At 38.6% G+C, this 26,662-nt stretch overlaps 1 protein-coding gene and 1 non-coding gene across 10 annotated transcripts in view; one reads left to right on the forward strand and one right to left on the reverse strand.

The window, feature by feature from the left end:
• IL13RA2 (interleukin 13 receptor subunit alpha 2) overlaps positions 1-26,662 on the reverse strand; it is a 54,951-nt gene that overhangs the window by 10,038 nt on the left and 18,251 nt on the right. For 3 of the 9 annotated variants that reach the window (XM_063703231.1, XM_063703229.1, XM_063703228.1), the window contains 5 exons: positions 5,818-5,945; positions 3,526-3,671; positions 3,150-3,276; positions 1,653-1,804; positions 404-557 (listed from right to left, as the gene is read on the reverse strand). In XM_063703231.1, the coding sequence (XP_063559301.1) occupies positions 404-557; positions 1,653-1,804; positions 3,150-3,243 (400 nt within the window). In that variant the 5' untranslated portion in view covers positions 3,244-3,276; positions 3,526-3,671; positions 5,818-5,945. Of the gene's footprint in view, positions 1-403; positions 558-1,652; positions 1,805-3,149; positions 3,277-3,525; positions 3,672-4,867; positions 5,143-5,817; positions 5,946-20,061; positions 20,221-22,700; positions 22,806-26,662 lie in introns of those variants that run through there. The other 6 variants (XM_063703230.1, XM_055375971.2, XM_063703227.1 and 3 more) reach the window with 5 other exon arrangements.
• On the forward strand, positions 18,992-19,098 carry LOC115932497 (U6 spliceosomal RNA). The gene has a single exon (XR_004068773.1). It is a non-coding gene; the product is annotated as a U6 spliceosomal RNA (small nuclear RNA).

Below are 26,662 nucleotides of genomic sequence, written 5' to 3' on the forward strand. Positions count from 1 at the left end.
TTCAAAAGGAAGTTACTGGGAATCACTTCACGGTAAGAGGGACATGCAAAACCAAAAAACATTTGAGGGCTCATTTACTCATATTAGTATAAGCATATGCAAAAGTAGTAAATTGATTATTCTAGGATGCTCTGAGCAGATGAGCAAGTAGTCATGAATGTTTACTAATATGACCCCAAAACTGGGAACTAAATCAATAAAATAATATACAGGTTTTGACAAAGGTATTTGCTGATTTAAAGAATTTTAAAAGGCTAATCACCAACTACAAGAAAGATTCTATTTTGTGCCACACTGTCACAGGATCTATTGTGCCTACAGCCTGGTACGTAAGATTAAGGGACTTATTCCCAAATGAATTGTTCTGATAGTATTAAATATGAAAAGAGAGCTTTGTTTTAACCTTGTGGTGATATCCAATAAGTAGTTTCTGCCCAGGAACTTTGAACTTCTGATCCATTTGTGCATTGCCATGGTAAAAGCGTGTGTATCTTCGCTTCAATGCCTTTGTTAAGATCAAACCCATCTTTGTAATGTAGATTCTTAGTAATGATGGTCTGTTTGACAAAAAGATGAGACGAAGTCAAGCTTAGAAACCTCCATGGTATAGTGAGCTATATTAATAAGACTAATAAATCATTAATACCCTGGAGAGTTCCCAATATCTAAGACAATCCTAGAGACTATTTGATACAATGCCACAGATACATTTCCAGCAGAGCTCACCTCTGTATGTCATATCATTTTATGAGATCATTTGAATCTTAACATCTAATTCCAAATAAAAACAAAAACTTTTGGAAGGGAAAAAAAACTTTATGGCAGAAACTTGAGCTATATCTGCTTGGAATCAAATAGATAATTTTCATATACCATAGGCACATTACTTGGCAAATCATGCCACATTTCAAAATATAATATGAAACCTTCAAGAAATACATAAAGTAAAACCCTGGAAGTAACCAGAGAAATACAGACAAATCATGAGCTTCTGGAGGACAAAAATCATTTATTATTTATTCATATATTCCTGATACCTAGTAGAGTGCCCAGCACAAAGTTGATCAATAAATGCTCAATTTGAATTGTCTCTTGAAACTACCTAGCTGAATTAGAGAGGTAACAGAATGTCATCTACAACAGAAATCTTTGAATATACATGCTTGTTGAGTATATAAGTAGTTAATAATTCAAAACATTTTCATTGAGCTCTTACTACAATATATACAACGAACCATAATCCTGCGACCCTCTGTGGGAAGGGTACAAAGATAAATAAGCCTTGTCTCCTACAGTAGAAAAGGTCACAGGTCAGTAGCATGTATAAGGCCCACATCCAAGAATATAAGCAATTTTAAATACAGTGAAATGCTCTTCTAGTGAAGTGCTGCTCTTCAAGTTCATATTGCATGAGACCGAGTTTTTTGTTTTTGTTTTTGTTTTTTTTTCTTGTTCTTCCAATGGCAATCTTAACACTGGATGGGGTGAAAACAGATATAGCAGGATGCATAGGAGACAGAAGCGGGTGTGGAAGCTTTTTATATCCTAATTAGAACTATTGAGATACGGGAATTGGAGCGGACACTAAAGTCAGGAATCACAAAGTAACACCTGATGATCACTCTGATACGGCAAATGCATGTTTTACTTACCGTCCATGTTTCACTACCAATGTTTCGGTATTTTAGTTCATATTCCACTGTGCATTCCTTAAAATGATCCAGAGACAGTGGGGGTTGCCATTGCAAATAGAGATAACCTAAGTATCCGGGATCCACTATCTCAAAATCCTGAGGAGGGTTAACTGAAATAAATCAATAAAACACTTTTATTTTTTCTGTATTTTATGACAAATATTGCTAAATTTAGATGGCTTCCAAATGTCCACCAATTGATTAACAGATAAACAAAATGTGCTACATGCATACAATCAAATATTATTCAGCCATAAAAAGACATGAAGTACTGATTCATGCTACAACATGGATGAACCTTGAGAACATTATACTAACTGAAAGAAGCCAGACACAAAAGACCACATATTGACATAGTTCCATTTCTATGAAATTTTAAAATAGACAAATTCATAGAGAGAGAAAGTAGATTCGTGGTTGGTAGGGGCTGGAGGGAGAAACAATGCAGGGTGACTGCTTAATGGGTTTAGGGGCTGTTTTACGGGTGATGCAACTATTCTGGACTTTGATAGTGGTGACTGTTGCACAACTTTGTGAATATACTAAAAACCAACGTATAGTAAAGAGTTTTACTATACATGTATAGTTTTAAAGAGTATAGTTTTGTATAAAGAGTTAGTTTTGTGTAAATTATATCTCAGTAAGGCTGTTAAAAAATCTAGATTACTGCTATATAGTTGTTCCTTCTTTGAGAAATCACATATGCAAAATGTGACTTTGCCTCACTAGGTATTAATTTTTAGAGAAGCAAAAAATTCAATGTGGCTTTATCTCTGTGGTCATGTACGCCAGAATTTGGTCTAAGATGGGAACATTTTATTACAAAAATCTGTCTAACAATAACAATAACAAATAATAACAAATAATAACAATAACAAATCAATATAATATATATATGTATTTAATTATATTAATTATAATATAATATAATATATAATAATATTCTATAAATAATTTTAATTAATTAATAAAACATTAACATTATATTAAATAATATAGTAAAATAATATAATTGAAAAATTAAATAATTCTAATTATTTTTAGATTTTACGTTAAATTTCTGTACCTTTTTAATGTATCTAATTGTCATAAAGGCTAAGGATAGTAGCTAAGGATAGTAATTAAGGAACTGTTCCAGTTAGTTTAGTACCAGGCAATGAGGTTTCAGATACTTAATCTGTTAAAAAAGACTATACAAAAAGGTATGGACAGTGTTTTTAATTTGGCATTTATCGCACAAAATGTGTGTCAACATCAGTTACCTTATACAAGAAAGTGACTAGTAAGAACATAGCTTTTGTTCATGAACTTCCTGAAATAGTTTCAATAACAATTCATCTACTAGTTAGTTATGCACTTCCATAAGGTAGGTCAAAAAGACAGTTAATTTTCCGTTAAAATCCATTTAATTTTACTTTTCCTAATTTAAAAACTATTCCATTAAAATCCATTTACCTTTTATTTCGGTGTCTGAAGATGAAGTACAGCCAAATGTTGTGCTTATCAGAAAGGTATATAAGCATCCGATAGCCAAGCAAACGAAAGCCATTTCTCCAAGATTTAAAACCTTGATATTGCCTCTCTATGAAGGAAAAATATAACATTTTAACTTTATCTTACATCAAATAATCAAACTAAACGTGATTAAAAACACTTTGGAAAGCTCTCTGTGTGCTTTCTACCAAGAATTGGGAAAACTGTGTCCACGTCAGACCATGGAAACAGAAATAATCAAGTTAGGAACCAATATAATTGGAAAGAAAGGATTCTAGTCTCATCCTGCTTACAAGAATAAAAACAAAGCAAAGCAAAAACCCTTGTAGCTCCTCACCTCCCCGCCGACAGGCACACTTCCCCTGACCAGGTTATGGCGACTTCAAATAGCCTTCATCCGGAAGACCGTTAGACTCACGAGAGTGTTCTTACTGGTTCACAATGGAGTTATGATATCATCCATCTCCATAGCAACCGTCTCCCCTAGCAACACATAAAACACAGTCAAATACTCTTTTCTGGGGGAAAAAAAGAAAAAAGAAAAAGAAAAAAGTATTTGAAAGTTATTTCGGCCGGGCATGGTGGCTCATGCCTGTAATCCCAGCACTTTCGGAGGCTGAGGCGGGTGGATCACCTGAAGTCAGGAGTTTGAGACAGCCTGGACAACATGGTGAAATCCTTTCTCTACTAAAAATACACAAGTAGCCAGGCATGGTGGCGGGCGCCTGTAATCCCAGCTATTCGGAAGGCCGAGGCAGGAGAATGGCTTGAACCCGGGAGGCGGAGATTGCAGTGAGCCAAGATCCCACCATTGCACTCCAGCCTGGGCAATAGAGCGAGACTGTCTCTAAATAAATAAATAAAATAAAATAAAATAGAAAGTTATTTGACCACTGAGAAAGCTCAGAACCTAAACCGAAGCCTCAGAGAGTTCAAAACTTTGCTCTGTTTCCTCATAAATATTTCTTTAGTTTAAAAAAAGTGTTTATTTAGCTCTTTCGCCCCCTGCTGGACGATTGACTTTCTTCTTTGCTCCTTTTTTCTTTTAATTACTTTTTTTAATAAAATTTTTAATTTCCATCTACTCTCATTATTGTTCCACTTTTTCCTGTGTTTCCTTTATTAGTAAATGGCATCGCCATCCTTCCAGTTGCCCAAACCAGAAACCTGGGAGTCTTCCTCAACTCCTCTCCCATCTAATCTCTCCATTACCACTACCACTTCCTAAATGGAGGATCTTAGCAGGGATCTCCTTATTCAGTCTTTCCTGCCTCTGATCCCTTTTCCACACCATATACAGCAAGAGTGACCTTTCTAAAGGGCAAATCTGAACTTTTCATCTCTTTCTTAAACTAAAACAGCATTTCATTGCCATAGAATACAATTTAGTCATCTTTCTGCTCTTGAAGGATATTGGTTCTTGACGGATATGATCAAAATTTAAAGGATTCATGCCTTCAAATAGCTACTCAATTAAAAATACTTTGCTTTTCAGGAAAAACTACTACTCCCAATTCCATACACTTCTCTTCGAATCTATATTCTGGAACCAACAATTTCACATAAAGTAAAGGATTAAAAGTCACTTAAAAGAAAAGAAGGGACTGCCCTTCTTTTCTTGTGCATAGATTAATTCAATAGGACAGACCCTCTCTTCCACCCCACCCTCTTCCCCCTACCTGATCCATCTGTAATACTGCAACTTTGGTAAGCTTCAATGGCTACTTTATAGAATCTTAGGATCAAATTTTTAGAACCAGTATGTATATTACAGACAATGCTAGTCAAATTCTCTTTTATAAATTGGGAAGTAAAACTCAGACTTGCCCCACCCAAGATTACACAGCAAATTAGTAACAAAGCTGGAAGTAGAACAGAGATCTCATGATTCCCAGTCCTGTGCACTTCCACCCCATTCTGCTGGGTCCCACAGGCGTGACTCAGGATTATGAACGCTTTTCCTCTGGAACCCCAGTGTTTAAATCTTCCTTTAATTAGCAAACCAAGCTGAATCAACACCATGTTATTTTAAAAATTCTGCGCCTCATAAAATCAGGAGAGAATGTCATTTCTCTCACTGAGGCCCAGCAAATCTCTCTTTCTCCCCAATTCCTCTCTCTCTACTTGCCAGCCAATGGCTGCCCACTAATGCATCTGTAAGTACTAGGTAGATTTGGCTAACAGAAGGTTATGGATCTTCCACAGAGCTACCCACAGAGATTAAGATGAACACACTGGTTACTACTGGGATCAGGGCAATAGGTCTGACAAAGAGAAAACCTTCCATATTACCTTTAAGGACTAAGGGCAATCAGGCTGCCCTTAAAATGCTCTCAGAGAGATTCTAACAAAATTCTCTCTCCCCTATCAATCTGTCCTTTAAAATTTCGTAGCATTGTGTCATGTACAGCATAAATGCTAAGTAAAGAGTTTAAAATCATTTGCTTCTATTCCATTTATAGGCTATGAAATCTGACTCAGGCTATCAAATAGCATTTCATGGATCAGACCGATCAATATACCCAAGCAAAGGTGGAAAATGGTATAAGTAGCTTCTAGTATCACTTATGGATAAACCCACAAAAGGAGTTGCTGAATTACACCTAGGGCCCAACCAAGACTTTCTTACCCAAATGAACACAAAGACAATTCTCTCCTTTGCTTCTGGGTTACAGGATTATCACTAGTGCAACGAGGGGCTTTATACACTATGTGGTTACCAGGAACACCGGAGTTTTTCACAAGGACCAGGGGGACCTGAAGACAAAGGGGAGATTAGAAAAGCAAATGCAGACATATTAGATTTGAAAAAGTTGTTTTTCTATATTTCAGACCCCCAGACCACAGTTCATAACCACTCATCTGGTCTTAGCTCCTCATTTTTAAAAATAAGGAAATAACAGCCAGAGAGGAAGGTAAGTAAGCCAAGGGTACACAACTTATTGGTGGCAGAGCTGGAATTGAAAACCACATCTCCTGAACCCTTTCCACTAACTAGCAAATAAATGTTCTTATCATAATGAATCTATCCTGCACCTATTTTACTAGAAGCCTCTTCCTAACTCCCAACCTTCCTCTACCTACTGTCACCACCCAAACCATCCAGCCCACCACACAGTTTTATCATTATGACATTTCTGACAGAGTAATAATTCAATAAATATTTATTGAGCATCTTTGGAAGTTTTTTGCCAGATACTATCCCAGCTAAATCTTGCAGAAGACACAAAGTGAAAGTGGCGACAGTCATAGTATCTGTCATAGCAATAGTACCTTCTGGTATTTATTCAACATCTCAGGCACTGCCCTGTGCTATGCAATTTATATGCATTATCTCATATAATCCTCACAATCAGACTTGGACATATATACTATTTTTAGTTCTATGTTATTTGTTTAAATTTTCTTTTTAACTTTAATTTTTAATTGATACATAATGATTGTACATATTTATGGGGTACAGTGTAATGTTTTGATACATGGATAACGTTGTGTAATGATCAAATCACGGTAATTAGCATATACATCACCTCAAACATTTATCAGTTCTTTGTGGTAAAAACATTCAAATTCCTTTCTTCTAGCTTTTGAAAAATACAATTCATTATTGTTAGCTACACTCACCTTACTGTGCAATAGAAATCAGAATGTATTCCTCTTACCTAACTGTAACATTGTACCCATTCACCAACCTCTCCCCATCCCGGCTCCCTTATTCCCTCCCCAGCCTCTGGTAACTTCTATTCTACTCTCTACTCTATGAGATTAACTTTTTAAAGACCAGAAACTATGACATACAGAAGTCAAATGGCTTCCCTCAAGTCACACACCATAAATGGTGAAACTTGGATTTAAATCTAGACAATCTAGTACCAGAGCCCTTGATGGTAATCACTACACTAGGTATTTTCCATGCCTAAGATCAATGTGGAGGGGAGCTTTCTATTTCTACCCACTCAGTTTTACACAACACTATTGGGATAGTTTCTCACTAAGAATCTCCTTTGGAATGGCAAACCTAAAGTGATTGCCTCTTCTCGGCCTCGCTTCTCCACCGCTTCGAAGTCATGCAACATAATACTCTCACTTTAACAGCTGGCTGCAATCTCTGCATTATTGGAGAAATTCCAGGTACTTATCAATCATATGGTTTCTCAAGAAATAGATTAACGTAAGCAGTTATCACAGGTCCTCTTTTGTTCTCCTCTCTACTTTAGAGACATTAATTAGAATCTCTAATACTTTCCTGCCTAATAATCAAGCACGTAGAAAATATTAGTTAGGTATTCCTGAAACAGTCACAGGGCCAGGACACAGATTCTACAAGCCACAAGATGGGGAAGTTATGGGTGGGGCCAAAAGCCATCTAAAGCAAATTTGGAATTACACCAAGGTGATGTAAAAACTGGCAGGACCAACTATTCTTTGGATAAAGTAACAGATACATAGCCGAGGAGCTTTTTATAATAAAAGGCACAACGGTGTAAGTATCAATCTGGATTTCGCTCTTGCCTCAACCACTGTGATAAGAGGTAAATTATATCTCAATTTGTATCTATAAAATGGAGGTAATGATACAAGCCCGGCAGGGGTGTCTTGAAGGTTAAATAAGATAATGTATGTGAAAGTGCTAGGAGAATAGTAAATTGCTCTATATACTTGAGAGGGGTTTGCTTCTGAGGACACTGCCACTAAGCAACACTTGAAAATAACTTGCCACATCCTACACATTTGCCTTTATTAATTCAGCAAAATAAACTTGTTCATAGTAGATAATTAGACACTTATTATTAATTTCCAATTTCTACCACCCTTGTTGATCCAATATGCTGCCTTTACTGATCTTTGCCATAATAACAGTAATTTCTTTCGTTTGTTTAGCTTTTTGTAGTTTGTAAAGAATTTGTTGATTTTTTAACAGGTCTGTAAGTGTATAAGGTTTGTACTGCATATTTACAAAGAGTAAAACTGGGGCTTAGAGAAGTGATATGACTAGCACAGTGCCCCACAGCTGATACAGTCTATACAGAAAGGATAGGAAAAAGAAAGAAGAGACAGAAAAACATTGCTAGGCTAATAATACATAACATGGTTTTTTAGAAATGTTCTTTCTCTATGTTGACAAAGGAAAAAAAAGATTCTTCTACAGTATCCAAAATGACCATATGTTTTTTGTTTTATTTTATTGTAAAGGCAGTGACCAATTTGCAAAGACAATTATTTATTAGAAAATGATAAATGGAATTTTTGCAATGTCACTAAAATGATTTCTTTAAAAAAACACATAAAAACTATAGGCATGTTATTTCTGTTACCTTTGCATAAAAAAATCAATTATAAAATTTGATACTTTCTATTCACATTGTTTAAGCTATCTAAAAATACTGGCCAAAGCTTTTAGAATGGGGCTTGAGGAGAAAGAAAATTGAAAAATCGAGAAATAGAAACTGAGGAGAGAAAAATGGAAATGTAGTGTGATTGCAGACTTAAATGTCATTTGCAAATGAAATGATAAATTGATATAGTCTTACATGAGAAGGCATTGACTAGGAGATTTGGGCTCTCTCATCAGCTTTGCCAGGTGACCTCGGAAAACAATGATAATAATAATAATAATAATAGAGATTATAGTTTATTTTACCTTTACTAGGTGTCAAGCTCCGTGCCAGATGCTTATATGGATTAGCTCACTTAAGCCTTACGAACTTTGCTGACTACTATTATTATTCCAATATTACAAATGAGGCATTTGGGGCTCAGGTTTCTCAAGGTTATACAATTTAAGCAATAAAAGATGCCAATATCTGATTCTAAAGGTCACACTCCTTTTAAAATATAATACTCTCTTTCAAGTAATCTCACTCTGTGAAAGGCAATTTTCTCTCACACAAGTTATCCCTAGGCTATAATTCTCTATTTCAGTGGTTAATCTGCCATGTATCCATCCGTGGTTTCAGGATGTGACTCAAGAGCACTGGCTTCCTGGATAGCTAATCTTATTTCAAGAAGGCCATCCAACACGTATAAATGCCTATTCATAGCTTCTGGAGTATAGTCATGACTCAGCACCATAAACAGAATCTCTGGAACCTGCCAGGTTTTGAGGCCTGATAACACACTGAGATTAATACATGGCTCAATGATAGTACAATCAGCCTATGACCTTGTGGTGAATCAAATCTAATTTAGGTAATAACTAGTAAATAACATGTCCTGCAGTGGAGTAGCTTATAAAGAATGCTGAAGATGACTTTGTACTATGAAACACAAAAGGGCTTTGAATCACACAGATGCATCATGTTTGCCAGTAGTAAAGAGGTGTCAGTCATGTCCTATACATATACACAAGGAACTTAGGAAGATGCTGAATTATGAAAATCATTGTATGGAATTGAAATACATGTAGGACTTATTTTTAACAAATATCACTTTAACATCTAGCTCTATATATCATGATTATATTTGCATCCCTGATAAGATTATGTACTAACATTATTTGATATTTATAAAATATGTTCAATAAATCTACAGTTCTTGTAAAACCATGGGTAGTTATTCTAGGCCATAATTATTTTCATATTTATTTTGTAGAGACAGGGGTCTCATTATATTGCCTAGGCTGGTCTCAAACTCCTGGGCTCAAGTCATCCTCCTGTCTCGGCCTACCAAAGTGCTGGGATTACAGGCCTGAGCCATAGCGCCAGGCCCCATAATGTTTTTTTAGATGCTTTTCCTGTATGACATCTTGAGTTCATGTGGCTAACAAGTTTCCTGAAACACTGTCAAAGCTAGACAATTCAGTTTGGAGCTACCATAGCAACATCTAGGTTTACAGTGTTCATTCATGAAGCAGTTTACAAATTTCGGAATTTGTCCCCGAACTGAGATCACAGCTTTATTAGTTTATAATTCTATCCAACAAACCACCAACATGCTTTTTGAAAACAACCCACTAAAATTTTTTTTTGCAACCCTTTAAATAAAATCCCCCAGGTCATCAATTAGTAAATATTTCTTGAACAGGTCAAATAGTTCTTACTAAATATACCTTATATTCTACTCCAATGAAGTCATAACTGAAGAGCAATGCACTGCCTTGAAAGGCACTACTGCTCTGGAACTAGCGAAACAATCTCTTTTGTTCAACACTGTTCTCTGTACTCCCAGATGCTCCCAAATACTTGTTTGCAAACAGGCAGGGAATACCCAAAACATTCATGTCATGTGACCCCTTTAAAAGTAAATAATAGGATATACTCTACCTACTCAATACTCAGTAAAAATAGAATACAAAATGTACAATAGCAATTTTTATATTCCTTCCAGGTAATCTACCAGTATGTTATTTATAGACTGTAAACACTTTTGATGTGCTGCTGGATTCGGTTTGCCAGTATTTTATTGAGGATTTTTGCATCAATGTTCATCAAGGATATTGGTCTAAAATTCTCTTTTTTGGTTGTGTCTCTGCCTGGCTTTGGTATCAGAATGATGCTGGCCTCATAAAATGAGTTAGGGAGGATTCCCTCTTTTTCTATTGATTGGAATAGTTTCAGAAGCAATGGTACCAGTTCCTCCTTGTACCTCTGGTAGAATTCGGCGGTGAATCCATCTGGGCCTGGACTCTTTTTGGTTGGTAAACTATTGATTATTGCCACAATTTCAGCTCCTGTTATTGGTCTATTCAGAGATTCAACTTCTTCCTGGTTTAGTCTTGGGAGGATGTATGTGTCGAGGAATGTATCCATTTCTTCTAGATTTTCTAGTTTATTTGCGTAGAGGTGTTTGTAGTATTCTCTGATGGTAGTTTTTATTTCTGTGGGATCGGTGGTGATATCCCCTTTATCATTTTTTATTGTGTCTATTTGATTCTTCTCTCTTTTTTTCTTTATTAGTCTTGCTAGCGGTCTATCAATTTTGTTGATCCTTTCAAAAAACCAGCTCCTGGATTCATTGATTTTTTGAAGGGTTTTTTTGTGTCTCTATTTCCTTCAGTTCTGCTCTGATTTTAGTTATTTCTTGCCTTCTGCTAGCTTTTGAATGTGTTTGCTCTTGCTTTTCTAGTTCTTTTAATTGTGATGTTAGGGTGTCAATTTTGGATCTTTCCTGCTTTCTCTTGTGGGCATTTAGTGCTATAAATTTCCCTCTACACACTGCTTTGAATGCATCCCAGAGATTCTGGTATGTTGTGTCTTTGTTCTCGTTGGTTTCAAAGAACATCTTTATTTCTGCCTTCATTTCGTTATGTACCCAGTAGTCATTCAGGAGCAGGTTGTTCACATGGAAATGTGGTATTATATTATATATAGGACTATTAGTTATAGAAAAGAATGTTATAAACAATTAAATATTAATATTTCTATTACATATTAACTATTCAATTATTTCAGGAAGTCTACTACATGCTAGGCACTGTTATAGGTACTGGGGATACAGCAGTGAACAAGACAAAGTAGCTACCCTCATTTCTGGTGTGGGAGACAGACAATAAACATCAGATAACCACAAGATGTATAAAGAAAAATAAAGCAGGATAACATGAAAGAATAATGGGAGATTCATTTTAGGTAAGGGTAGTCAGGGAATGCCTCTCTGAGAAAGTAGCATCAAGGACTTCAGTGATGTAGGGAATAAACCAGGTAAAGATACAGGGAAAGAATGTTTCAGGTAGAAGGAACAGCACATTCACTGAAATAGTAGTTTCAGGAATAGGAAGACCAGCAGGATAGGGAACAGAAAAAGTTAGATGATCTCATAAATATAGGAGAGGGTAGGCCATGGTGATGAATTTGCTATTTATTTTTAGTAAAATGGGAAGCAACGGGACAGTTGTGAGCAGTGACTTTGATATGGACAGGAGACAGGGAAATACTGGGTAGAAGAGGGCATTTGCCAGACAAAGGCCCCACCCTCAAGCCTGGAAACCCATGGCCCTAAATGGGAATAGGCATTCCTGTTTTCACGTCCAAAATGTTGCCTTTTTGCCCACCATGCCCCCTTATCCTGTACACGTATAAACCCCAAACCCTAGCCTCCATGAGGGGACAAACAGAAGCGTGGAAGAATGGCAGAAAGGCACAGCAGAGAGAAGAGAAGGAGCGTCTGAATGCCGAGAGGAGTTCGGCTGGAGACAATCAAAGAGGAGTTCAGCTGCTGAATGGCCAAACGCCAGGGGAAGATGATCCTCTCACTCCACCCCCCTTCCAATTCCACATGCATCCCACAGAGAGACACCTCCACCACTCAATAAGACCCCTGCATTCGTCCTTCAAGTTTGTGTGTGACCTGATTTTCCCTGGATGCTAGACAAGAGCTCAAGATACAGAAAGCTGTCACACTGGCCCTCTGCCCTTGCAAAAAGGCAAGTCCACTGAACTGTTCAACACTTAAGCCATCCACAGATGACAAGGCTAAAAGAGTGCACTGTAACACATGCCCACTTGGGCTTCAAGAGTCACAGACACCCACCCCAAGATACTGCCATGGGTCCAGAGCCCAAAGCCCTCACCCTGGCTCCTGCACCTGCCCCTCTGCATGCTCCCCCTCCCACATCCCCCTGTTGCCAGAGAGCCATATCCTCCTGTCACAGGTTCTGCGAAGGGGTCAGGGAACTCTCCCACCTCAACATGATGTAGATTACATTTTAAAGGGCTATTGTATGCAATGGAAAGGTAGAAGCAATGACCCGGGCTAGAGATGATGGTGACTTGGACCAAGTTGATAGCCGTGCTGATAGAATTTACTGGTGGATTGAGTGTGGAGTATCAGAAGATGATGGCTTTATTTTGGCATGGCCATCTGGATAATTGTTTATGGGGCCTAGGGATGATGGTCAAGAGTTCAATTTTGGATGGTTAAGTTTGAGCTGACTAACTAATATCCAAGGGGAGATGAGTAGGCAGTTGGATATACAACTCTGGAGATAGGGGGAAAGACCAGAGCTGTAAATATAAATTTGGGAATCATCAGGATATAGACAGCATTTAGAGCCATGTGATTGATTGACGTCACCTAAGGTAGAGTGTAGATGAGATAAAGAAAAGAGGGCCAGTGACTGGGACCTTCGATATATAAAAGGCTAAATAGATTTTGAGGGGCTACCAACAAAGGAGACAAAAGAGAGGCCACAGAAGTGAAAGGAAAATCAAGTGGGGAAAATGTTTCAAGGATAAAGTGATAGACAATGTCAAAAGCTGCTGATAGGTGGAGTAAAATGAGGCCTGAGAATGGGCTAATGGTTTAAGCAAGGGGGAAATCACTGGTAATATTGCTAAGGGAATTCAGTCAGTGGCATGTTGGGGGAAAAACCCAGATTAAAATGAGTTCAAGAAAGAATGGAAGGGTAAATTTGGACACAGTGAGTGTAGATAACTTTTAGGGATAGGAAAAAAACAATGTTTGTTCTATTCTCATGCAGGCAGTACAACAAATTCTTCATCTCTGGTCACCAAAACGTATGGAGATTTCTCCTTCACCAACAACCAATCACTTCTCCACTAATTCAAGACAATTCTAAGACTATCTACTAGGAGATAGCATCGGATCCCTCAAGTTAAGAGTTTAGTCCCTCAAGACTGCCCCCATTTCAGATGCCAATAGCAAGCCCTGGGTTTTGACTTGTGTTTCTGACTTCTGGGTATGATTAATTTGCTAGGATAGCTCACAACTCAGGGAAACACTTTACTTACTTTTACCCATTTATTGTAAATGGTATTACAAAGGATACAAATGAACAGCCAGATGGAAGAGATGCATTAGCAAAACATGAGAGAGAGGGCACAGAGCTTCCATGCCTTCTCCAGGTATCTCCACATGTTTAGCTCTCCAGAAGCTCCCCAAACCCAGTCCTTCTGGGTTTTTATGGAGACTTCATTATTTAGGTATAATTGATTACATCATTGGTCATCGGTGATCAACTCAACATTCAGCCCCTCTCCCTTCCCTGGATGAGGGTGGTGAGGAGATTGAAGGTGAGGAGATCATGTGGTTGGTTCCCCTGGCAACCAGCCCCCATCCTGAAACTATCCAGGAGCCCCCAGCCAACAGTAATCTCACTAACATACAAAAAGACATTTACCACTTAAAAGATTCCAGGAGTTTTAGGAGCTATGTGCCTGGAAACTAGCCAAAAACCAAATCTACATATATCTTATAAATCACAATAACACAGTCCACCTCCCCTTTTACAAACACAGATTCTTTACATCAAAATGATCATATAAATCAAAAGATACTGGCACACTCAGTCCCATTCAGTCATTAATACAGTCATGCACTGCATAATGATGTTTTGGTCAACAAGGAACAACATATACAACAATGGTCCCCTAAGATTATAGGTGAGCTGAAAAATTCTTATCATCTAGTGACATTGCAGCCATCATTATGTCCTAGTGCAATTACTTTATTTTTTATAAATGCAATGTAGCCTAACTGGACAGTGTTTCTAAAGTCTACAGGAGTGTACAGTAATGTCCTAGGCCTTCACATTCACTCACCTCTCACTCACTGACTCACCCACAGCAACTTCCAGTCCTGCAACTTCCATTCATGTCAAGTGCCCAATACAGGGATACCATTTTTTTAATCTTTTATACCATAATTTTTACTGTATTTTTTCTATTTTTAGATATAGATACACAAATACTTAGCGTTGTGTTATAATTACCTAAAGTATTCAGTACAGTCATATGCTATACAGGTTTATAGCCTAGGAGAAATAGGCTATACCATATAGCCTAGGTGTGTAGTAGGCTACACCATGTAGGTTTGTGTAAGTACGCTCTAGGGTGTTTGCACAGTGATGAAATGGCCTAATGACACATTTGTCAGAAATTATCCCCGTCATTAAATGACACATGACTCTAATTAGTCCAGTCCATTATCATGTCTATGAAAATATCTCCCAGGTTGGGGCCACTCAGGTTTGCAGGCTTCCAAACCTCACAATAACTCCTTTGAGAGATTTGCAATGAAGGAACATAAGGAGCTATAGCTGGGAGGAAATCTCTTTTCTTCCCTCTTTAAAACATGGATGGGGAACATCACACATGAAGGCTTAATCCTGCCCTTCCTTAGATTCTTGTCACACCTATTTAGCAATGATGCTGTTCTTATTTTATGGATACAGGTCAGAGTACTTATCAAAAGGTACCATACTAAGGCAGAGCATTTTTTCTGAGGCATTTAGAAACTACCAAAGTTTAGTTTCACCAATGATTACATTAACAAATACTTTCCATCTGCTAAAATAGTTTTGCGGCCTGGCAAGGTGGCTCATGCCTCTAATCCCAGCACTTTGGGAGGCCAAGGCGGGAGGATCACGAGGTCAGGAGTTTGAGACCAACCTGGCCAACGTGGTGAAACCCCGTCTCTACTAAAGATACAAAAAAATTCTCTGGGCGTGGTGGCATGCGCCTGTAATCCCAAGTGCCCAGGAGGCTGAGGCAGGAGAATCACTTGAACCCGGGAGGCAGAAGTTGCAGTGAGCCAAGATCCCGCCGTTGCACTCCAACCTGGGTGACAGGGTGAGACTCTATCTCAAAAAATAAAGTTTTGTGAAGCTATCTCCGACTTCTGGCATTTCTAATACAATATTATTTTTTTAAAACCTGCCCTTTCTCCAGACTATAGAACATTTCTACTTTCTGTGTGCAATCTGAGGTTTCATTTGTTTTCTGCAGCAAAACTCATCAGAAACAAAAAAACCTTACTATTATATATTTTTGTAAGGCAGTTTAGAATTGTGGTTGTTAGTCTTTGGCTTATATGATTCAGACCAAAGATTTGAATCAAAGGAATGGCAGAAATTCTGGTTCTAGTCCTAATTTCAAAATGCAGAATAGGAACACATAGACTTTATTGTATTTTGAAAACTTTGAAACTAAGGGATCAAACAATATAGCTGTGCATATTCCAAAAGACTTTTAGTAAGTGCATATCTCTAGGCAAAATTCTGTTTATTCTGGCTTAGCTAAGCAGGCTATTTGGAATGCAGAACATGGAGGGCAGCTAGTTCATCATTTCAGGCTCTTGCCATCTGCTTCTTCCTCATGCCCTCCTCTCTCCTGGCCCTCTCCTCTTTTTTTCTTCTTTCTACTTTTCTTTTTTTCTTTTTTCCCTCTTTTCCTCTCTCCTACTGATGTTCCTCTTTTCCATTAGTTGAAATTAATATATTTTTGCATCACTGGCTGTCCTTATTTTTAAAATACTGGGGCATCCTCTCTTCACAGTACATTTTTCATTAGTTTTTTGGCTTCAGAATAATGTTTTCCATTATGTCACTTGTAGATTAAACTTGCAACTTTGTAAGCTTACTTTTTAAAAGTGCTTATGACTTAAAAAAAAAAAAAAGTCACTGTTCAGTTGCCTGTAGGCAGAGCTTTATTGTTTTGCAGCAGACTGATTGCCCTTCATAGAAATGAATTTCCAGCTTTAAGACGACTGGTTCCTTACACTCGTTGGCTTAAAGACTAAATCCACCTCATAATCCTAAGTGGTAGGTTTACTTACTTCTCCCACTTTCTCATTGTTTTGATAACTGCTTTTGAGCCTAGGCTAGACAATGTTTTTTAAGGTTCCTTAGAGTCTCTATTTTTATAACCTGTGCTTAATTTATACCTTTGCTTGCTATATTGGTGCTGACATGGCCACAGGCATCCATCCAGATCTTTATTTCACAGGCATTTCCTGAGATCCATTTTGTACTCAACGCTGCAAATATGAAAACAAGCAAGACACAGTGTTTCCTGCCCTCAAGTCTATTGACAGGGCAGACCAAAAAAATTAAAAATAGTCATAAAGTGTGGGCTTTCTCTCAGACTACTGGTCGAAATGTGAATTGATGCAATCCTTTTTGGAGGTGATGTGGCTGAGATTACTAGCTGTCTCCTAATATTCACTGTCCCCTCCTTCAGTGGTAATGGAACCCCCAAGTTGTAGCTGGGCACGTGGCCACACAAAACAAATACTATAGTTCTGAGTGTCCTTTCAGCTATATGTGGCAGGTGATTAAGTTCTGGTCTAAGAGATGTAAATGGAAGTGTTATCTCCAATCCCTTGAGTCAGGCCTTTAAAGAGAATAGACCTTTTCTCCCCTTACCTGTTTTTCCTTTCCTCCAGCCTGCTTGTTAGAATGTGGTCTTGGCATTGAGCCACCTTTGATCAAACAAATGAGGGAAACACCCTAGGCATGGCAGAACAAGTTGAGAGTAGCCCAAGGCCCTTGTCGGCCTCATGCAATAAAGCTGCATACTTTTCATGCAGCCGTGGCTGGATTAGCTATCCCCAGACAGTCATGTGAGCACAATATAAACCACTGTCTTTTTAAAGCAGAACCTGTGATCTAAAACTAATTAGAGGAGTATTGAAAAATGCATATCAAAACACTTTAGAAGCTCATATCCTTTTAGGCCAGCCACAGTGGCTCACACCTGTAATCCCAGCACTTTGGGAGGCCGAGGCGGGCAGATCACTTGAGGTCAGGAGTTTGAGACCAGCCTGGCCAACACGGTGAAACCCTGCCTCTACAAAAATACAAAAATTAGCCAGGAGTGGTGGTGCACACTTGTAGTCCCAGCTACTTGGGAGGTGAGAGAATTGCTTGAACCCGGGAGGCAGAGGTTGCAGTGAGCTGAGATCATGTCACTACACTCCAGCCTGGGTAATAGAGCCAGATCTTGTCTCAAAAAAAAAAAAAAAAAAAGTTCATGTCCTTTTAACCCCAAATTTCCAGGTAATCAAAGAAGTATGTGCTTCCACAGTCTCTTTTCCACATAACCTTTGAGTCTGAAGCTCCTGCAGCATTCTTATGAAGGGCCACATTTAGCTTATATAGCATTTCCTTTGGCTAAAGCCTCTGACCAAGTACCTGGGAAATAAACCATACTCAGCCACCCCACTTGCAAATATTACAACCACAAAATGTTGAAGTAGACATTTTTCACAGGGACAAAAATACAATATGACAATACTTCAATGTCCCCCTTTGAGGTTTTCAAAGTCCTGAATGTTGTAAATAAGAGGATATAAGTGGGCCAGACACTGAGGCTCATGCCTGTGATCCCAGCACTTTAGGGGGCCTAGGCGGGCAGATCACTTGAGGTCAGAAGTTCGAGACCAGCCTAGCCAACATGGTGAAACCCTGTCTCTGCAGGCAGGTGCCTGTAATCCCAACTACTCAGGAGGCTGAGGCAGGAGAATTACTTCAATCAGGAGGCGAGGTTGCAGTGAGCCAAGGTTGCACCACTGCACTCCAGCCTGGGAGACAGAGCAAGACTCTGTCTCAAGAAAAAAAAAACAAGGATATAAGTGCTGGAGGACCCTCTATGGCTTTCTAGTGATTCTGCTGCTATGAGCTGCTCACAGGTGCCATAGCACTTCTTCCACCATCATGAGTTGTTGCCACAGTTTTCCGAATGCTGTTCTGGCAGTGCACTCACACGGCTTTAATCTTTTGCTGTCTCCGCATTTTCCAATGACTGGCAGCTCACTCCACATGCTTTGGTTATTATCAGAATATCCTGAAATTCAAGTTTTCTCTCAATGAATCATGTTATTTCTATCAACAGTGTACACTGTTCTTCCCGCAAAAGTGCTAGTTAAAGAAGATAGCTGATTCCATAACCTGAGATTAATCACTGCTGGATGAGCAAAGTCAAGCATGCCAGGGAAACAGAACTATATGGAGTAGAATCATTTCAAAGACCATGGCCTTGTCTTCCATTTTAAAGCATCAATGGAGGGTTAGAATGACTAGCACCTCTTACCCTCTAGCCCCACTTTACTCCTTAGAAAAGGGTGGGGTTCTCACTTTAGCAATACATATACTAAAAATGGGATGATACAGATAAGATTAGCATAGCCTTTGGACAAGGATGACACATAAATTCTTGAAGCATTCCATTAAAAAAAAAGATTTTTTAAAAAGGTTGGGGCACTCTTAGGGAGGTCCTAAGCCCTCCTTATTTTCTTGATACTTACAACCAGAAGACAATGAAGTATATGTACAAATTTTCATATGCAAACACTTTCTTGGCTTCCACTATCTATGACCATGGCTTAAATACAGATGTAGAAATAGAGGCCAGAGAAGTTAAATGATGTTCCATCAATCTTCTTTCATTCTAGTTTGTGTATTTAAGTATTGCCACTGTGATCATTTTTCAGCTTTGCAAAAATTTCAGTTCACAGACTTGTCTGTTTTTACCAAATCCATCAGCCAGATTTTGCTTTTTCCCCTTCTTTATTAAATCGAGATCGTCTTGCATTCCCCAAACTAAACTTGTCCCTCTGCCTTTTTATTATAACTTCCTAACAAAATCCCAATTCTGGATGAATCAAACGCTCAGATTTTTTTCTGTGCTTGTACCTGAGCAGGTGAGTGCCCATGAAAGAAGTCCCACTATAGATTAGTTCCATGATAAGTGCATAATATTTCATTTTAAATAAGCCCACAGTACTACTCAGAAGCCCTATTACTTGTCTCTGTTCAACTTCATTCCATTACTGACCATTACAAACCTTTTCCATTCTCTTAAATCGTCTCATCCCTTCTCCCCTGATCTCAGCACATGAGCTTGCCTCTTACTTTGAAAAACAAAATCGAAGCCATCAGATGGAAATTCCCTCATCTTTCTGATTTGAAACAAGAATCTTTCCACATTCTCTCCTTTCCCTCCTGCTCCTCGTGTCTGTTTTGAATTCTAACCCTGCTCACACTTTCAAAAATGTTACACTCATTTTTTTCATCTCTCTTATATATCTTCCACATACATAAGATGTATGTATGGATACACACATCTCAGCTAAATGCATCTCATTCACTTTTAAACCTGTTCATTTCTCCCTGACCGTAAATATAGAAACAAATTACCTTGCCTACATATTTGTCTGCAGCTACTGCCCCAAGGCTCCCATCTTCTTCACAGCCAAATTTCCAGAAACTTCCCCTCTAGCTCTTCATCACTCCATTTTCTTCTGGGTTCTTCCTTCACCTCACCACCAATCCATGGCTCTACTGAAACAGATCCCACTAGAATAAATAATGACCTCCATGTTACTGAATCTAATTAATATTTTAATCCCAATCTTATTTATATTTCAGCAGCATTCACCTGTTTATCATCATCCTTCTTAAAACACCTTTCCCTTGGCTTTTCTGACACCTGTTTCCCAGTTTTCTTTCTACCTCTCTGGTCACTTTTTCATTTCATTTTCAGGCTTATTCATTACTTATCCTAATAGTAAATGTCAGAGTTCTTTGAGGTTTGGCCCAAGGCCTTCACCTCTTCTGATTCTATATTCTCCCTAGGTAATTTTATCTGCCCCCACAGCTTCCATTATCCTCTATATACCAATGACTTCCAAACATATAACTCTGATATACTTTGGATATTTGTCCTCTCCTAATCTCATGTTGAAATCTGATCCCCAATATTGAAAGTGGGGCCTAGTGAGAGGTCTTTGGCAGATCCCTCATGAATGGCTTGGTGCTGTCCCCTTGGTAATGAGTCAGTTCTTGCTCTATTATTAGTTCATGTAGATCTGATTGTTAAAAAGAGCCTGGCACATTCCTCCTCACTCTCTCTTCTTCCCTCTCTTGCATGTGACACACCTGCTCCCACTTTGCCTTCCACCATGATTGAAATCTTCTTGAGGTCCTTACCAGAATCTGATGACAGCACCATGCTTCTTGTACAGCCTGCAGAAACATGAACCAAATAAACTCTTTTATCTATAAACTACCCAGCCTCAGGTATTCCTTTACAGCAACACAAAACAGACTGAGACAATCTCCCATGTGAACTATTCTTCCAGCTCCAGGGATGTATATCTAACTGCTTTTAAAATATCTTCACTTGGAAGTCTCAAACATACGTCAAATGCAAAATGTCAAATACCAGAATCATGATCTCCCACTTGAAAACAGGTGTTCTTGCAGTATTCATTCAACAGTAGAAGCCAGAGAGTTACCCTAGACATCTACACACCACCATAGCCAATCCATAGTCAAGTCCTGTCCATTTCTCAAATATCACTCATCAGTCACCAAAGGATTTTTCTCAACAATATTTTTAAGCTATATAATTAACAAACTTATCAAAGAAGAGCATGGAGAAGAAAGTATATCTTCCTTGGAACAGTACTAAATTTCTGCTTAGTCAGATTATCTTAAAGTATCTAGAAAATCCTTCAATACATGATTTCAAATTACTAATGGATGATATAATTCAGTTTTCTCTGTTTCAGAGAAAACGAAATCCATGAAGATTAAAAATACCCAAAACATTAACACAACTTTTTTTTTTTTTTGAGACAGGGTCTCACTCTGTCACCGAGGCTGGAGTGCAGTGGCACAATCTTGGCTCACTGCAACATCCATCTCCCAGGTTCAACCGATTCTCCTGCCTCAGCCTCCCGAGTAGCTGGGATTGCAGACACCTGCCACCATGCCTGGCTAGTTTTTGTATTTTTAGTAGACGCAGGGTTTCACCATGTTGGCTAGGCTAGTCTCAAACTCCTGACGTCAGGTGATCCGCCAGCACCTCCCAAAGTGCTGGGATTACAGGTGTGAGCCACCACGCTCGGCCAACACAACTTATGATCTTCCTTTTCTTTATTTCCTTTATCAAATTCTGGGATGACTTCCCAAGCCAGAAACCTACAAGTCATCTTAGATTCCTCTCTCTCATTTATCCTCAACCACCATTTTATGCACGTACACAATATCCTAAAGATTCTAAGCATCTTTGCAGTCCATCTGTATCACTCCTTTTTCACTGCCACGACAGATTCTAGCCATCACCATCTCTTGCCTAATCAACAGCAATAACCTCCTAATGCATTTTCTGTCTTACAATAAGTCAGGTTCTGGTCATTCTCACACTGTAGCTAATATGACCTTCTAAAGAGTCAAATAAGTTCAAACGTTTCCATTGGTTTCCCATTGCTCTGCAGAATAATTTGTAATAACTCACAATTCAATGTGCTTCTGGTGTGACAGTGTTTTTCTAAGCACTTCACTGTATTAATTCACTTAGTCCTTACTATGGTATTATGAAGTAGGTACTGATGTTATCACATTTTACTAATATAGAAACTGTGACACAGAGAAGCTACATGATTTCCTTGGGGTCTCACAGCTATCAAGTGATGGAGCCAAAATTCAAAGCCTGGCAATGCCATTTCAGAGTTTGTGCCTTTAGCCTCTATATTGTGTTGTCATATAAAACAACGTACGAAATGTTTAGCATGGCAAGCAATACTTTTCCACTTTTAGACTCATCTTCTACTTATAGGTCTTGAAAAGTTGGGTCTTATTTTATCTCTAAGTCTTTTCCCACTGATATCAATACTGCTTTACCTAGTCTAGTCATTTAGATTTAGCTCAGGTACTACTTCATTCTATAAGCTTTCTCTATTCTCTCCCCCAGATTGCACTGTGAGTCTCCTCTGTACTCTCTGCTAAAATATATGTGAATAAAATTCTGCAATATTTTAAAAGGCACTCACCATTTAGTGAAGAGGACAGTCTTCTAACCAGACAAGTATGTGGCTACATTATTTTGAGACAATCATTTGTGGTTTGCTCTGTTTTTTCTCTTTTTCATCCCGTTTCTAGAAGATAAATGGGCCTGTTTATTGTTTCTTACCCAAGGGAATTCCTCCTCCCCTATTGCCACTTGTCCACACTTGCCTTCCTGGCTTTAATTTTTCCAAAACCCAGACTCATGGAGAGATTATGCTGTCTCATATCAGTGAGGATATCAAGAGAACAGATGAAATTCCTTTCAGAGCACTGAGAGATGGAAAAGGGACACAGACTTTAGACAAAAGGAAGACAGGAGTCTGATAGGAGTTGGTGGTGGCAGGAAAAATAGGGAACAGCTCAACATTTGATGGCAGCAGCTTAAAACAGGGGCAAAAGCTCAGAAAAGTTTCAATGAGTGTGCTGAGCCTGAAATACAGGGGACCCAAACTCAGCAGTGATCCAGTCCCCCAAGCCCCCAAGCACAGCATAGGAGCAGCAGCAGCAAACATGAAAGGACCATTCCAGGTGGAGACAAAATGGGGTATCAGAGAGTACATCAGGGAGTTGACAGAAGATTAATGATCAATAGCCAAAAGGGCCTCCCCAATACGGATGGTCTCCAACTTACAAGGGTTCAATTTACAAGTTTTTGACTTTATGATGGCGCAAAACCATCACAATTTTGATGTATGTTGAATTTTGATCGTTTCCCAGGCTAATGATATGCAGTTACATGAGATAGTCAACACTTTATTATAAAATAGGCTTTCTGTTAGATGATTTGCCGAACTGTAGGCTAATGTAAGGGTTCTGAGAACGTTTATGGGAGGCTAGGTTTATCATAGGCTAAGCTATGATGTTGGTAGGTTAGGTGTATTAAACGCATTTTCAGCTTTTATTTTCAACATACAATGGGTTTATTATAACCTCATCATAATTTGAGGAGCATCTGTGTTTTGGTGTAGCCTAAGGCCTCAAAATATTTGCATAACTCAACAGGAGGCTTGAGTATTGACTAAAATTGTGTATCTTACTTTCCTGGCAGAATGTTGACTACAGGATAGCTCATAAGAACATTTTAAAATGTGAACTTTCTTGCATATCCATTTGTGGACTAGACTCATACTAATGTCACTTATAATACAATGTAGTAAGTTCCGGGAAAGAAGCAAGTACTTAGAAGCACAGAGGACAGGTACTCAATCTGGTCTTGGGAATGATGGTCAGGTAATTAAATAAATGCAGAGAGTTGATAAAGTTTAATGAATTCAGGGATCTACAAATAGTTTGCTTTGGCTGCAGTATAAGATGTACATAGACATGCCTTTTGAGCCACATTAAACGACTTTGGACTTAATCCTGAGAGCTATCAGTTAGTACTGAAGGATTTCTAAACCTGAGGGATATATCCAATAGACAGCTCAGTTTAACACATATAAACTGCAGGAATAGGGCTTTTGCCACCCTTGAAAGAACAGATCTGAGGGGGACAAGAAAGGAGACAGAAGCAACAAGTTAGGAGACTTTTAAATACTTCAGGAGAGAGATAATGAAGGCCCACACTATGAAAATAGTAATGCTCTAAAAAAGATGGAACACATAACATATATTAAGAAGGTAAAATGGACAGGCTTTAGTGATCAGTTGAAAACAGAGAATAGAACTGGAGAGATTGTAGAGATATTTGGACCACTGAATTTGCACGTAGCATTTGCAATAGAGTAGTTCACAAATGAGACTACAGAGTGACCAGAAAAGTAGGAGGAAGGAAAGGAGAAAGTGGTATCACAGAAACTAATGAAGCAGAAGATTTCAAAGAGAGAGTATTCAAAAGCAAAGTGCGTCACATGTCAAAAAATTTGGGGGCTTGGGAAAGTAGGACAAGAATTGAAATGTGTCTGTTGCATTTGGAAATAAGAAGTAATTAGCCACCTTAGTAAAGGCAGTTATATGTGTGGACCACTTTTTATTGAAGCCTTGTTATATAGGTTGTACATAACTTGGTTATACAGGGAATGGTCAAGAAAAGGTGTCTTTTATTTACTTTTTATTTTTATTTTTGCCGTGAAAAGAACTCAATGGGAGGAAAATGTTAAAACTACAGAGAAGAAAGAGGATAATTATGAAAAGAGACCCTGAGAAAGCAAGAGGACAGCATGGGCTCTAAATCACAGACAAATTGAACTGGGATTGATAGAGGGCGAGTTTTGCCTCTCGGACAGGACAAAAGCATGAGTGAAGATACAATTCAATGTGTGTGTAAAAAACAGGAAGGTGGGTGGATAAGTGGTTCAAACAGACCTGATGTCTTTTTGTGTGTGTGTGAAATAGCAGGCAAGCCCATCTCCTGAGATAAATGCATAATAGCTGAGTTGGAGGCTTAAAAAGAGAGGAAAAAGTTTGTAATAGCCACTAAAGAGGATGTAAAAGAGCCGAGGGAATTCCAGAAGAATCTGAGTAAGGACATGGAGAAGGATCATCTGGTTAGCACTGATTCATTCTGCAGTTCTCAGCTCAGACGTCACCTGCTCAAAGAAGATGAAGTCCCTGTTAAATGTTTTCAGAGACCTGACTACCTTTCTTTTAGAGACATATCATGGTTTTAATCTTATATTAATTTGTGAGATTATCTGACTAATTTATATTTCATTGGACTGCACTCACTTTTGTGAGGTCAGGGATCATATTTATTTTGCTCTTCATTGTATCATTTAACCCTTAGTTTCCCATCTCTAAAATGTGGAGAACAATAATTCCTCTCTACATGACCAGGATATGGATATAGTTAGGTTAGCGTGAAACTGGAATTTAAGATATGAGAAGACGGGGACTTCCGATTGTTCATTGATGTATCCCTGGTGCCTAGCACAGTGCATGACACATTGTAGAAGCTCAATAAGTATTTACCTGAATGAATGAAACAAATATGGCTTCATATTTGGTGTCATAGGACACCAAGTCTCTTGACTTCCATTCTAGTGCTCTTCCCATTCTCCCACAGCTATCCACAGCAGATGATTGACACATTATGTTTATTATGCTAAGGGTCAATGCATATGCATTATTATCTTTGTTTTACTCAAGAAGAAAGTGAAGCTCTGAGAGATGAAGTATCGTGTGCAAATTAAACAGCTAGTAAGTGGTGGATCAAAATTCAATCCTAGGTCTGCGTCACTCCAAACTCTGATCCCTTTCTAGTATTCCACACTGCCTACTCAGATATTAGACAATAAAAGTTTTCATACATGAACCTTTCTAGGGGTATGCATAGTTGAAATTGAAACTTTCCCATCAACCTCCCCACTGGCAAAGAAAAATAAACAAACAAAAAAGCATTACTTTAGTGGTAAAAATCTCAGGAAAAGTAACTATGACAGGCCAATGAAGATAACATTTATGGGCATTCACCTATCACTGCCTCCCACATCACACCATGGAAGCACCTACCAATCTACTCTATGTGACCCTATACATTATTCATCTCCCCAGAATAAATTTTTACCCCACAGGCACAATGGAAGACCCAATTCTAAAGAGCTTATCTTCTCAGAATTGTCTCAGAGTGACCACAGAAGCAGCATGGAGTAATGGAAAAAGCCACATAGATCTTGGCATGACAGTGATACGGGAGGGGGACAGGAAAGTGCTGGGTAGAGAAGGATGGAGTCCCTGGCAAGGGCTCCACCCTGGAGCCTGTGCCCATGGACCTAAGTGAGAACAGGCACTCCTGTTTTCATACCCAAATGTTGCATTTTCCAAGACCACTCTGGCCCACCATGTCCCCCATCCTGTGCCCATAAAAACTTGAGACAATAGCGGACATGGACACAAGCAGTTGGACATCGAGAAGAGCAGAGGAACACACCAGCAGACATCAGCAGACCAGTGATGGCAGAACAACGTGGACACCGAGTGGAGTTTGGCCATGAGCGGTTGGGGGAGT

The sequence above is a fragment of the Gorilla gorilla genome, chromosome X (assembly GCF_029281585.2).
Source record: "Gorilla gorilla gorilla isolate KB3781 chromosome X, NHGRI_mGorGor1-v2.1_pri, whole genome shotgun sequence".
Taxonomy (NCBI): domain Eukaryota; kingdom Metazoa; phylum Chordata; class Mammalia; order Primates; family Hominidae; genus Gorilla; species Gorilla gorilla.